This window comes from Cavia porcellus, unplaced genomic scaffold, assembly GCF_034190915.1.
Source record: "Cavia porcellus strain 051 isolate PalLab524CR breed Dunkin Hartley unplaced genomic scaffold, mCavPor4.1 scaffold_1, whole genome shotgun sequence".
NCBI lineage: Eukaryota > Metazoa > Chordata > Mammalia > Rodentia > Caviidae > Cavia > Cavia porcellus.
The window spans coordinates 48,912,789-48,925,836 of NW_026947484.1; the positions used below are offsets into that span (position 1 = coordinate 48,912,789).

The 13,048-nt window shown below is 41.4% G+C and overlaps 1 protein-coding gene across 2 annotated transcripts; it reads right to left on the reverse strand.

The window, feature by feature from the left end:
• Positions 1-527: 527 nt before the first annotated feature.
• Positions 528-12,802, reverse strand: Cnih1 (cornichon family AMPA receptor auxiliary protein 1). Of its 2 annotated transcripts, XM_023565920.2 has the most exons (6): positions 12,587-12,802; positions 9,011-9,079; positions 8,711-8,758; positions 5,059-5,171; positions 3,748-3,891; positions 528-1,447 (listed from the first exon to the last, which is right to left on the reverse strand). In XM_023565920.2, exons 1-6 carry the CDS (start codon positions 12,665-12,667, stop codon positions 1,420-1,422), a joined length of 483 nt encoding a protein of 160 aa, XP_023421688.1. In that variant the 5' UTR covers positions 12,668-12,802; the 3' UTR covers positions 528-1,419. The 2 variants fall into 2 exon arrangements, with proteins under 2 accessions (XP_023421688.1, XP_003471879.1); XM_003471831.5 differs by lacking the exon at positions 8,711-8,758 and having other exon boundaries at positions 12,587-12,795.
• Positions 12,803-13,048: the final 246 nt, after the last annotated feature.

The window sequence follows — 13,048 nt, forward strand, 5'->3', positions numbered from 1 at the left end:
ATTTTTTCACTTACAAAGAATAAAATAACAACTATGATTCTTAGGAGACGACTTCCACAAGCACGTCCACATCCGTCAATCCCTTGGTCATTTTGGGAACTTTCAAACATTTTCCTTCTTTGATCCTTTGCTTAAGAAACTTCTGAACCACTGTGCTACTGTCAATGGTCTTGACTGCCTCACCCCTGATGAAGCACAGCAGGCCTAGCATGAGATGCCTGCTTCACAAGCAGGCACACAAACTGAAATTTACATGTCACTGCCTTAAAACCAGTTGTCAAAGAGGAAAACAAAACTTCCAACATTTTATGTGCCACTGTTTTAACTGTTAAGAAAATAATGATGCTGTGCTTCTCAAATGATAAGGGGTAAGGTGCCTGGCATTTAAAATTCCTGTTTAGATTTGGGCATGATAAAACCACGATGTAATAATTCTCTTTAAAAATAAAACCATTCAGTACCATGTCTTTATTGGGGTTAGGCAAGTGTGAGAAATAGCTACATGTGATCTTTAAGACAATGCAAAATGAGTCTTAATTTCAGTTTTATTGTATTGCACTAAAGGAACAGCAGGATGGTTATACAATTTTCTCTCTCATTCAGTTTTGAAAATCTAAAAGTACTTGCAAATTCTTAAGAATACCTTTTCCACCAGATTAGAACAGTAAGCATAAAATAACCAGATTCCTAATAAGTAATGTCTTACAAATGAAAACACATTTAAAATAGCTTTAAATGCATTCTTCGCAAGTTGGCTTATATTTTTATATCATGTTCGCTTATGCTTAAGAATTAAAGCAAGTATATTACTCTGATGGAAACAAGGGAAATTTCTCATTCATGCACTATACAGGGATAATATTCAAGTCGCAGGGGGAAAATGACCACTCTGCTTGTTTTTGTAAATGTGTCCAGGTACAATCATCTACATGATAAAGGAGGAAACCTAGCAAGTTTCCTACGAGTCAGATACACATTATCACTTCATCAGAAGCACCTGATTATCTACAGCTAATTTATAGTAAGATAGCATTTCAATAACCCAAAATGAGCCTTCCCTATAGGTTCCTACAAATAAAAGCTTCCATGGACTGAGGACGGTCAGTTATTAATGCGCTCGTTCAAAGGATTATGGCTGTTCCTTAAGGAGTGCAAGGTCCACCTGTTAACACCAGAGGTAATCATTTCATATTCATTTATACGTAATTCCACTTCAATTCTTTATCCAAGTATAACATATGAAAACAGTTCTTTCCACAACAAAAAATGTGGAAACATTTAAAAAATAAGGAGTCATTTTTTAAAGTAACTGATCAGATTCCACAGGCTACTCTTGGAAACAGGCTCTTGCTCGATAGAATCCCTTCATGTGGTAGCTTCAGCATGCACTTAACCAGACCAACTCTTCGGTGTATTGTTCTAAGAGCTCACCAAGACATAGATCATGCTGCAAAGAAGAGAGAAGCCGTTAGCTTAAACATTTTTCATCAACGAAACTAAAAAGCACAAGACAGCTGTGGCTGCTCAGTACAGCCGACAAGCGCATGGCACTGCACATCACAGGAAATCAAGTCCAACAAGTTCCCGCGGTGATTTTAATTTGCACTTGGGGAGTGGTGCTGAACAGAGTGCTTGGCTCCCTGCATGTGCTGGTGTTCTCCCCTACTTCCCTTCCAATTTTAGCAAGCAGAACAGCACAGCTGAAGCTTAATGGGGAGCAGAGCTTGGCAAGCAACCCAAGACACCACTCTGGAGCTGTGTCTAATGATAAGCAGGAGCGTCTCTGGCGCCAGGCTTGTCACGTACATCTCACTAAACCCTCAAGCAGTCCAAGGAGGCAAGTACTGAACCATTCTCATTTTACAGAAGACCCTGGTCACTGCTTAGCGGCAATGGCAAACCCCTAGAGCTTACGATGAGACAAACCACCCTCTGCAGCATGTGGGCCACAGGTTTGCCACGGCTGGCTTTAGAGCCTTTTACTTAGGGAAAGCCAAGAAACAGCCAGAAACACAAAGGGTACAAGGGCCATAGCAAACATTTAAACTTCTCCAGCACCAATGGCAATTCTTCATCAAGAGTGATGTGGGAAAGGCATGGGGCACAAGGCATGGTTCAAAAAGCTGCCTGACACTTCAAATCAGAATCAGCGTCCCAATGCTACAACATCCTGGTGACCATTTCCCCCAACTACATCTCCAGCTTTTTCGTTTATTCAGTCGTTTCTCCTTTCTTTCAACAAGTATGTTTGAAGTACCTGCTAATGCTAGCAGCGTTCCAGGCTTAAATAAACAGTAATAGGAAAGCAAAATGGCATTGTGGAATTTCAGTGCTCAGAGCCTATGCACCACCTCTGCTTCATACCTGAGCAACCTCTGAAGGTGCAGCAGTTATACCCTAATGCCCCAGAACACCTTCTTCCTAAGTTTCAGTCTATTGCTCCTCTACAATGGAAACAGGTGATTATATAGAAAGACATATAAATGTAAGCCTCTCATTTAACACTTAGCAATTTTTCAAGTAACAAAAAGGAGAAGGAATGGGAATGATTCCAACAATTTCATCTACTATCTCTTTTTCCTCTGTTTTTGGTAATGAGGACTGAATTCTCTGCACTGATCTCTAACCCCAACACCACTCCCCTCTGAGACAACGTCTCCCTAAGACATTAAGTTGCTCAAGCTGGCAGTCCTCCTGCCTCAGCCTCCCAGAATACTGGTGTTACAAGCATGTACCACCACATCCAGGTCTTATACATGATATTTACAAAATTTTTGAAAATCAGGTGGAAAGGGCTCCAGCACAATTATATAGCTTAAACAAAAACTCTTAATTCCACACCTAACAATGTCCTTTGCCAGTTTTTTCTTTTTTTGTTTTGTCTTCTTGAGACAAAACAAAAGGGTCTCACTATGCAATTCAGGCTGGCTTTGAGCTCACTTTGTAGCCCAAGCTGGTCTTGAACTTGCATCGATCCTCCTGCCTCAGTCTCCCGAGTGCTGGGATTACAGATGTGCGCCACCATACCCAGCTTCCTTTGCCAGTTAAGCAATCACTGATTGTGCTTACAGTATACCCAGAACACTAGTTCTCGCTAAGGCAATTCAGCCCAGGCGTGTCTAGGAAGACACTTCTGGTAGCCAGGACTCAGGGAGAAGGGTCCCACTGGCCCCTTGTGGAAAGGTCAGGGAGCTGCTAAACCTCCTATAACCCCCTCGACAGCCCCTACAATACAGAGCTATGCAGCCCGATGTCACCAACGCAAACATGACTGAGAAGCCCAGACCTACAGGGACAATGACATGAGTGTCCCACACTAGGACAGGAGAAAAGGACCACAGCTGCAACCCTCTGCCACACACAGGCTCTCCTTCATTCATCCCACTCAGACCAAGCAAAGCAGAAGGCAAAAAACTTATGAAAGAAAAATACGAAGGAAAAAAATCAGACACTGTCTCTAGAGAGACACTGAAGCCAAGCAGGAAACGCCTCTACTACACAAAACTTCAAAGCAGTGTCTCTGGCTAAGCTTCCACCCAGTGCGTGCCAGGACTGCTACCTCCACAGGGGCCAGGTCTCCTGGAACATGTGGGCACCTGCTGGGCTGCATGGTGCCCTCCCCAGGTGCCGTGACAACACCGAGTTAGTCTTCAGGTGCATGCAAAGGTACTAATTAAGACTATGACGTGTGACAATTTCCTAGGCAACAAAGTGAAATCATGTTTTCATTTCACTTTTTAAACTTACCCATATAGGTAGTAAAAAAATGCTAGGAGGTAAAAAGCTAGCTTGCACCATCCTTCTTTCTGACAGTATGCCAGTATGTCTGCGTTCATGATGGTCGTGGGGTCGTAGAGGCCAGGTCCGCTCATCACCGGTCTACTCATGTACCTGCAACACACACAACCTGTTAGCCACTCGGACGGGCGGCAAAGCTCCAAACCTGTGGGCAGAGAAGGCTCTCCCCGTATAGCCAAGTCGGGGACAGGCGGCCAGGTAGGAATGTGCATCCTCACTGACAGGTGGAATGCTTTCCTTTCATTGTCTCTTAAAACTAAAACTCCTTCAGGGGCTAAACGGGCCACCAGCCAAACCACATCTGCTGTCTGCTTTTCAGAAACCTCTCCCAAAATAAGGGTGACTGTGAAAAGGTCCTCAGTTTTCTCTTGTAACTTTCTAATCCCCACATCACGTTAGCCTCGGAGCAAAGATGCCAGAACTCTCCACCCACTGAATGCAAATGGTCAACAACCCTTGCTTTCTTGTCTTCTAACCTCCAGGAGTACATTTGTTTTCTAAACTATTTCAGGGACATGATTCACTTTATTCCTAAATACTGTTTTAGCTTAGATTTCCTAAAATGGAGAGCTATGTGGTTTTGATATTTTTTTTTTTTTTTAAGACACAGGCTCCCATGTAACCCAGGCTAGCCTCAAACTCACAGCGATCCTCCTGCCCCAGTCTCCCAAGTGCTGGGATTACAGGCGTGCACCACCACACCTGACAGATAGGCCTTTTTGAATTAAAACAAACCAAAAAAAAAAAAAAAAACCTTACACAGGGCAGACAGAATTACGCAAAGTTGTAAGACATGTTACTGTCTATGCACAACCCAATGTTTTCAAAGTCACACAGTAATATGTTTTGACATATGTGAAATTCAAAGACAGCAAAGCCAATCCAAGTTGCTAGAGGTGAGCTCTTAACCGTATGGGAGAAACCCCTGGGGAAAGGCCTGGGGGCCTCAGAGGCTGGACCTGCTATGGCCTGATCTGTGTGGCTCACCAGTGCACACATGCATATAAATGGAATTCAGTTAAACGTTTAAGACTTGTGCCTGCTATTATATGTAAGTCACCTCTCCACTTTTGAAAAGTCACTTTAAAAAGAAATGTAGAAAAATCCGTAAAACATACAGAAATGATTTGTTCAACTACTTGGTCTTTTAAAAATGCTGTCATAGTTTGAATCTTCACACAGGTGAACAGCAAGTAAAATGACCATGCTGACCACAACGTCACTCAAATTGCACTAGAGAGGGGAATCTCCAAGTATTACCTCCAAATATGGTACGCCAAGAGGGGCATATTGAGGCCCAGCGTGAGCCACTCTGCCGCGCAGAGAAACATGACGCAGAAGAAAGCATGGATGAGGTACTCAGGGAGGACCAGCTGGAAGGGAAGCACGAGGCGGTTAGCAGGGCCGCGCCAGGAAGGAAGTCAGCGCCGCAATGGAGAGCGGGGACAACCACGGTCCCACAGTGTAAAAACGACTTTTTTTTTTTTTTAAATTACTCTTTTCTTAGAATCATCAGTGAAAAGTGCTACTGAGTTTTACTTCATGTTTAGTTTTTTCCCAAAAGGAAGATAAAGAGCACACTGATCAGGACTTGCACTGAGAGAACTTAAAATATAAAGCTCAAATTCATAGAGCAATGGGTAAATCACACAAGTTACCAAACCTAGACTTTTCAGTTGTTTGCGAATCGACTGGAATATTTTTTATTTTCATCGTTTGACAATGATAAAAATACAAAAATGAAGTATCTGATCACATGCAACATAATTTAAAAAAATTCACAAAAACACAACTCCCCTTTAGGAGTTTACACATTAGTGTTTTCAAGCCTTTAGCAAATACCAGGAATGCTACATATACGATACTTAGCAAACCACACCACATTACCACAAAACTTAATTTTTCAATGGAAAGCCAACCAGCCATACTCAGCACAGAGAGGGAGAGGGCGCTAATCACATGAATGCAAATAATATGCTTTCTGCAATGTAGGAGGGAAAAAACTGAGTTCATCACCATGAAATTAGAATTTTCCAGGTTTCTGAGTTTGCAATCTTACATGGCCTTTTGGTTCTTTTATGCCTGCTATAAGGCAGAGGGCCAGGAGAAGCTTAGAGCTCAAAAGGAAAACAAACCATCTGACAGCAGATGCTTAAGGAAAATTAATTCAGGCAAAATGCTATTTACAGAATTACCAAGATTTAATACTTTACTTTAAATCTTCTTCATACTGAAAATTCGGCCTACTGCCTTTGTTAAACTTTCCTGTAAGTCACAGCTGCAAGGCCAGCTTTTCAAATGTTTCCTTCATACCAAGTTAAAATCAAACGAATCCTCAATATCATCAGATCGCTCCTGAGGGGAAACCACAGCTGCAGAAATAATGTAATTATGCTACACATTCAAGCACATTTTCTAATATTCCACCAAACTACTTTTTTCCAGTTCAATGCTACAGAATGAACTCTGAATACTCTTTTACATAAAATTCTACTTTCTGAGATCACTAGCTGACCTATGCCACTAACCAAAATCCTGCAAACCCAGGCTATGCTATCAAATAGCAAAGATAAACTGCACATTTGCATATCCACGTATGTGTGTGTATAAAGTCTGTAAATGATCCTGTAAGCCAGTTTACAATCAGTTTTCTAAAATTTCTACAAAATGTCCACAGAACCTTTCTGAAACTGATGGATTACAATCAGAACAAAACAAGAAAAACACATTAAGAATTCCATTAATTTGTAATGTGGTTTAAACTAAGGTTATTTCTTTAAGATGTAAGAAGCCCAGTTTAGCTTTCTAAATCCAAACTGATAGCTAACAAATTATATGACAATGTTATGTCCTGCGCTTATATACTGAGGCATGGAATTATTTTGAAATCAGAATGACCTGCACTGCCCTGAAACAATGAGATACCTTAACAACAGCGTTTTTTTTAAAAAAGCAACAGACTGCACCTCTACCAGTTCTAGTAAAATCTCACTCTCCTACCTTCTCAAGAAAACCTCATAAAAACCAACCTTCACCATTCTTCAGTGATGATATTTTGCCCTAAGTATCACAAGTATCTACTGTAAAAACTAGTAACCAGAAAAAACTAAGCCTAGGTAAAGACGGCTGAAAGGATAGCACTTAACATGTAGGACATAATGGTCTCTTGTTAAGGTCCAGATTTTAAAAATTGTACCTGTCTTCCCCCATACTTTGACAGAACCATCAAAACAAACTAAAAATAGGGAAAACTGTCAGATGCCCTGCTGTGCAGCCAATGATCAGTGTCCTAACCTACCCTCTTCTGGGGGTGACTCTGCTGTCATAAATGTACCCTGGTCCCTCAGCAGCAGATGTCCCAGCCACCACCTGCTCTCAGTAACCCTCTCCATGAGAAAAGCCAGAAATCACACATTAGATGTTATAAGCTGAAAGTTCCCCTCTTAAAGTTACAGTAAATTAGGAAAACATATGAGCTTGAACTTCAGAAAAATCAAACTGCCTGGATTCAAATTCTGGTCTCTTCCCCAGCTGCAGAACTTTGGAAAACATGCGTCAGCCTCACAAGCAACCTGGCTAACTGTCCCATTCATGACAAGACAATCTCCTGAAGATTGTCAGGAGAACTGAACGAAACAGTATCCCAGGGAACTACTGATGGCACAGAGACTAGCACCCAAGAAGGGATTCACTTGATTTTAGCTGTTATTACCCTCATTATCCTGGGTTATTTAAAGTAATGAAAAGCCCAAGAGCATAGAATACTACTCAAAACAAAAGGAACCATCTCAATTTCTTAATTATTTTAGGAATAGTAATTTCTGCTGCTAACATAAAGACAGTTCAGGAATACACTTGTTACTCTTTAATCTCTAGAAGGCAGATTCATCTTTTCAAGCTTTATTTTCTAAGAACAAAGAAACAACTAGTAAGTTACAACAACTAGTAAGTTACAAGTTTTCCTGGTTAAGCTTCCTAACAGTTCTCTAAGGACAAACTAGAAATCTATTCTCTTTCATATTAAGCTGTAAAACAATAATACAGCAGCGAACTGATTTTACAAATGCTTCTCCAAGATCCTCTAGCACACTACTGCATTAGTTTTACACAGCTAAAAATCTACATAAATTCTCACTTTTGATAGGTAATTTTTAAAAAATGAATTAATGTTTTCTACTGAAGACATATTTACTGCTTTCTTATAAAAAAGCTCTTCATTTTCTGACCAATCAGGCAAAATTAAACCTACACACTCAAGCTGAATCTTCCTAAATGAAGAAAAAGAAGACAAAGCCATGTCATTACCAAATGCATTACACCTCTAAACTAAGGGTAATATTACCAGTCTACCTCAGAAACGTAAGAGTAGCTAGAACATACCACAAATAACTATCTACTATTAATGTACAAATTGCTTTCTGTAAAATTCTGGCATCTTAAGTCCAAAGGACAGCATTACAAAACTCCATATCTCAACAAAATAGCTACCTAAGTGGCTCGAATAAACACCAGTAATTTATTCTAGCACACACACACATAACTAAGGATCAAACAAGGCATGGCAGGTGAGACTGAAATGTAGTTCCATCAGTATACTACCTCGCAGCCTGGGAATAACCTCACCACCTAGGGGTCCTTTTATGTTAGCCAACTTTCAAATACTGTACCGAATAATTTAATATAGAGGTGTCTTGGGCTACCACATAAAAAATGCATAAGCATTTAACAGCTTTCCCTACTTGTCTGAGCCAGCAAGCAAACATTTGCATAAAACATGAAGTTTCATGAAATCATAAACCTCCACAGGCATATGAACAAGCACACCGAACAGAGCAGTATGAATACAAATGCCCTGACCCTCCCCATGAAATGAGCGTAGCGTTAAAACATTAAACTAAAAAGCAGTACACACCTTTAGTGCAATTTTGACTCTTTTAATCTTTTTGACCTTTTCAACTGTCTTTGGCCGACAATGTAAAAAGCAGATTGGAAGAATGTTAGTATTGACAGCTGACAAGATCACCAGTAGATTAATAAGTCGGAATAGTCAAGCGTGACAGAAAAAAAAAAAAGAATATTATTTTTAATTTTGCCTACTTCAAAACATACAAATATATCATGCCACTGAGAATTTTGGCCATTTTCAAATTACATCGAGTTAAAAACAAATACATTTTTAAACTCTAAAGACAAATCCCATATTGTAACTTACAGGATTCAGGGTATTACACTGGTCTATAGGATTCTTGTAATCGGTCTTCAGCTCATCAAATGCTATAATCTAAAATAAAATTAGAACAGTTAGGACCACTCACTCAAGTAAAAAGCAGCAATAAATCTGCCCCATCATCAGTTAGTTATTCAATAAAGCAAGCAAGTGCCAACATTACAGGTACCAATTTACAGTAAACTCAGCAAACATTAAAAACCATCAGAACCAGAACTGGATTTAAAGAACTGAAATGCGCTTGTGTTGTTATTACTGAAATGATATCACTGCGATGGCTTCACTTGTCAATTTATTCAGTGTCTCTCTGTTTAAGTCGCAGTCTATACTTGAAATGAGCTTTCCCTCACCTTCACCACTATTTATTCAAACTCCTCTCCATCCTAAAGCTCCTCTTTCTTTGTGGCCTCCTCTCTGGGGTTTCCTGACTCCTTTGGCCAGAAATAACTACATCCTTGTCTGCATCCCCATGCTTACCACGCTGCCAACTTGGCATTTCTCACCCTGAGCCTGCTATGCGCGCTCTGATTTGTCCCCTGGGCCCTGTGCTTCTTGGAGAGAAGGACCAGTTTTAATTATCTGTGCCCTTCCCTTGGCACAGTGTCCAAGAGACACTAGAGATGGAATTGAACACTGCAATTTATTCCCATTTGTGTCTAAACACATATATTTCTAGGAATGATTTTATACACATTGTGAAAGAACATGACTTTATTTAACTTAAGGGTTGCTAAAACACAGGACTTTAAAGTCAAGATATACTGAAAATCAACAGGGGCTGCACACCACACTTAGTGGCATTAACTCAGGTGTCAAAGCAACAGATTTACAGGACAGCTATTTTTGTTACTGACAATGATCACCTAGGAGACTCAATCATCATACATTTCCTCAGGGAGCTGGGAACAGTATCTTCAGATTTTGACAGTGTTACTCCATATTAACAGTGAATCACATTGCTTTTAATACGGTCATTCGCCTGTTAAGGGCCTTTAATTTTGTAAAAAGATTTCTTTTAATTTCTAGAATTTTATTCTCTAACCTGCTGCAATAAAAACTCCAACCAAATAGTACAAATAGTAACAAAAGGAAAATAGTTAGACATCAGCAATGTACACAGGAGGATATTTACTATATACACTGCAATGACCCAGCGCCTAAAATGTAAGTGTGCCTGGCACAAGATTAAGTGGTCAATAAACAAGACTGACTGGAAAGGAATAAAAAACAGTGGAAAACAACCAAACAAGCACTAAGCTAATGATAAAGAAAAAAAAAAAAATACAGAACTCACCAAAAGGGATTCTCCTTTGCTGAGCTACACGCCATGCCATTGGCTGTGGTATACCCTCAAACTGTATTATGAAAGTTCATGGCAAGGATGATAATCACAATACAATGCCATATAATACGACTTAGTAACAAAATGAATATAAAGCTTTACTTTTAAAACTAACTTTTTTGATTGGATGTTTTCTTTAAGTGACTTAAGGGATTTTTTTTGAGTAAGCTATTGAATAGGTTTCTAGCCAAGTGCTATCAAAGTAGTTTTCAAAACTTCTGCAAAGACTCTTAGGCTGGTGGTTTTCACTCCTCTGCAGCTCGACAAAAACATTCACTAAATTTTCCGCTGAAGTAAAAAAAAAAATAAGACAAATCCCTAAAGATTCCAAAGAGCACAGTTCCATGAGGAACACCTACAAGGAATGCCTTCTGAATGTACAGCTTTCAAATCATCTATGCACACAACTCTATTTTACACCATGCATCCCTTACATGATTAGTACTAAGCTGACAAATGACACTATCACCATAAAGCATCTTCCAGTATAACAACGAATATAAAAAGGAAGTTTGAAATTTAGATTTAAAGTGTCCAAGTGAGTTTTTCTGAAAGATACTTAAACTGTCTTACAAAATAAACTGAAGGTTCTGTGGGTAACAGAACAAAGAAAACTATATATTTATTTAAGACTGTTTCCCAAAGGCTGCAGTATTTCTCTGAACAAGAAATCCCTATGCTTTCCACCCATCTGTGGTACGACTGTTTATTCTGTAACAGGACTTCAAATTATCTACTTCCTCCAGGCACTTTATCTTTTAAAGCTTACATTACTCATTTTTTACAAGTGCAGTTCAGATTTTTCTTGAGCTAAATACAACCTGGTTTGAAAGTAAAAATGTGTCATGGCGATCTTAACTGATCGCCCATCCTGGGCAAATTAGGGAGATTGCATCTCAAAAATGCTACCAATTCAGAGCTCTGTTCTGTGACTCTCCAGCACCCACATTAAAACCACATCTGAGGCTAGGGCAGAGCTACTTTGCATCCCAATTATCTTATTTACTGTTACTTCATCAAAGAAAAGCGTAACACAGCCTTCAAGTTTTTGGTTCCTAGAGCTCACCTCGGCAGTATATATACAAATTTTTGGTTCCTAAGGACATTTCTGACAGTGAACACGTACGCACATATTCCCTGCTATCTAACCAGGCAGATTCCTGAATAATCACACAGTTGAGCAAAAGGGAGTGGATTTGTGATACCACTGTACTTTCTCCACCGAATACTGGTACCATGTAATCAATCTGCCCCTCAAAGCTTCCTCAGAAATCAGTTAAGATCACCATGACACCTGACTTAAAATTTCCACCAGTGAACATTCTAGATCATTCAAATTCACACCAACATTCCAAAACGTACTGCACTATAAAGGGTGCGGAAGTAACTATGTGATAAATTTTTAACCAATATTGATTTCCAGAGCTTTCAAGACTTCGAATTTTGTACTGGAAAAACAGAAAGCATTAAAAATCTCGGGGCAGAGAGTAGGGCGTGGTGGCCTACGCATGTAAGACACAGGATGCTAAAGCAAGAGATTCACAAGTTGGAGGCCATCCTGGGCAAATTAGGGAGACTGTGTCTCAAAAATGAAAATAAAAACCAGCAAAGAGTTGGGGATGGAGTACGATGATAGAGTTCCCGGCACTGGCTCCCCAGTGCCAAAGGGGGAAAGTCCCTCACGCATCACAGGTAAGGATGCGCCTCTACCCTGCAACACAGAATCAAAACCGCCCTAGAGGAGCTAAAGGTGTCCGAGCAGCCTCAAAAATCACATGAAAACTCCTTCCACTCCATTAAGCTCCCTGGAATACAGAGGTGCCTTGGAAGGCTGCCCAAAAACTCCCGCGATCCAAGTGTGATCGAGGCAGGCAGAGGAAGCAACTGATCCACCCTGCGCCAAAGTTCACCCGGAATACAGGAACCCGAGAGGGTCAAAAACAAAGAAGGAGATTCTAAGAAGCAGAGTTGGAAATCGAGCTAAAGTGGGTCCTAACTATCTTAGCGAGGACGCACTCCCGCGGAAAGCCTGTCGGGAAAAGGGATCCCACGGGCCACGAGGCGTGGGATTCAGGGAACTCGGCGCCGAGCGCGCGCCGCGCACCCCCCGATCCCGGGCGCCCCCCGCCGAGGAAGCCGCGCGAGCGGCCTGCGCGGCCCGGCGCCCCGGCCCCTCCCCGCGCCTCCTCCGGGGCCAGGCCCCGGCCCCGGCTACTCACGTGCCAGATGGCGAAGAAGATGAGCGCGGCAGTGAGCAGGAGCGCCAGCATGTAGCAGAAGGCCGCGAACGTGAACGCCATGGCTGGGGCGGAGCGGCTGGCGGCGGCGCGGGTGCCAGCGGAGAAAAGCGACGCGGGGCCCGCTGGGTAAAACCATTCACTTCCCCTGGCCGCGGCCACCACCGCCGCCGCGGCGCCCGCCCCGCAGCGCGCCTGCGCACCAGCGCCGCCGCGCCGGCGCCCTCTGATGGCCAGAGTCTGCATCGCCTTGGTGTGCTCTGCACTGTGACTCATTGATCACTGGTCCTTCCTTCTCTCAGTTCTTTGAATAAATAGCTACTGAATGAGTACTTTTTTCCAGCTGTTTTGGTCTCCCTTGATACAAAAAAAAAAAAAAAAAATGGATATAGTACTTGCATTGAAAGACAGTAATAGAATGCAGGAAAGGAACAACCACATGGT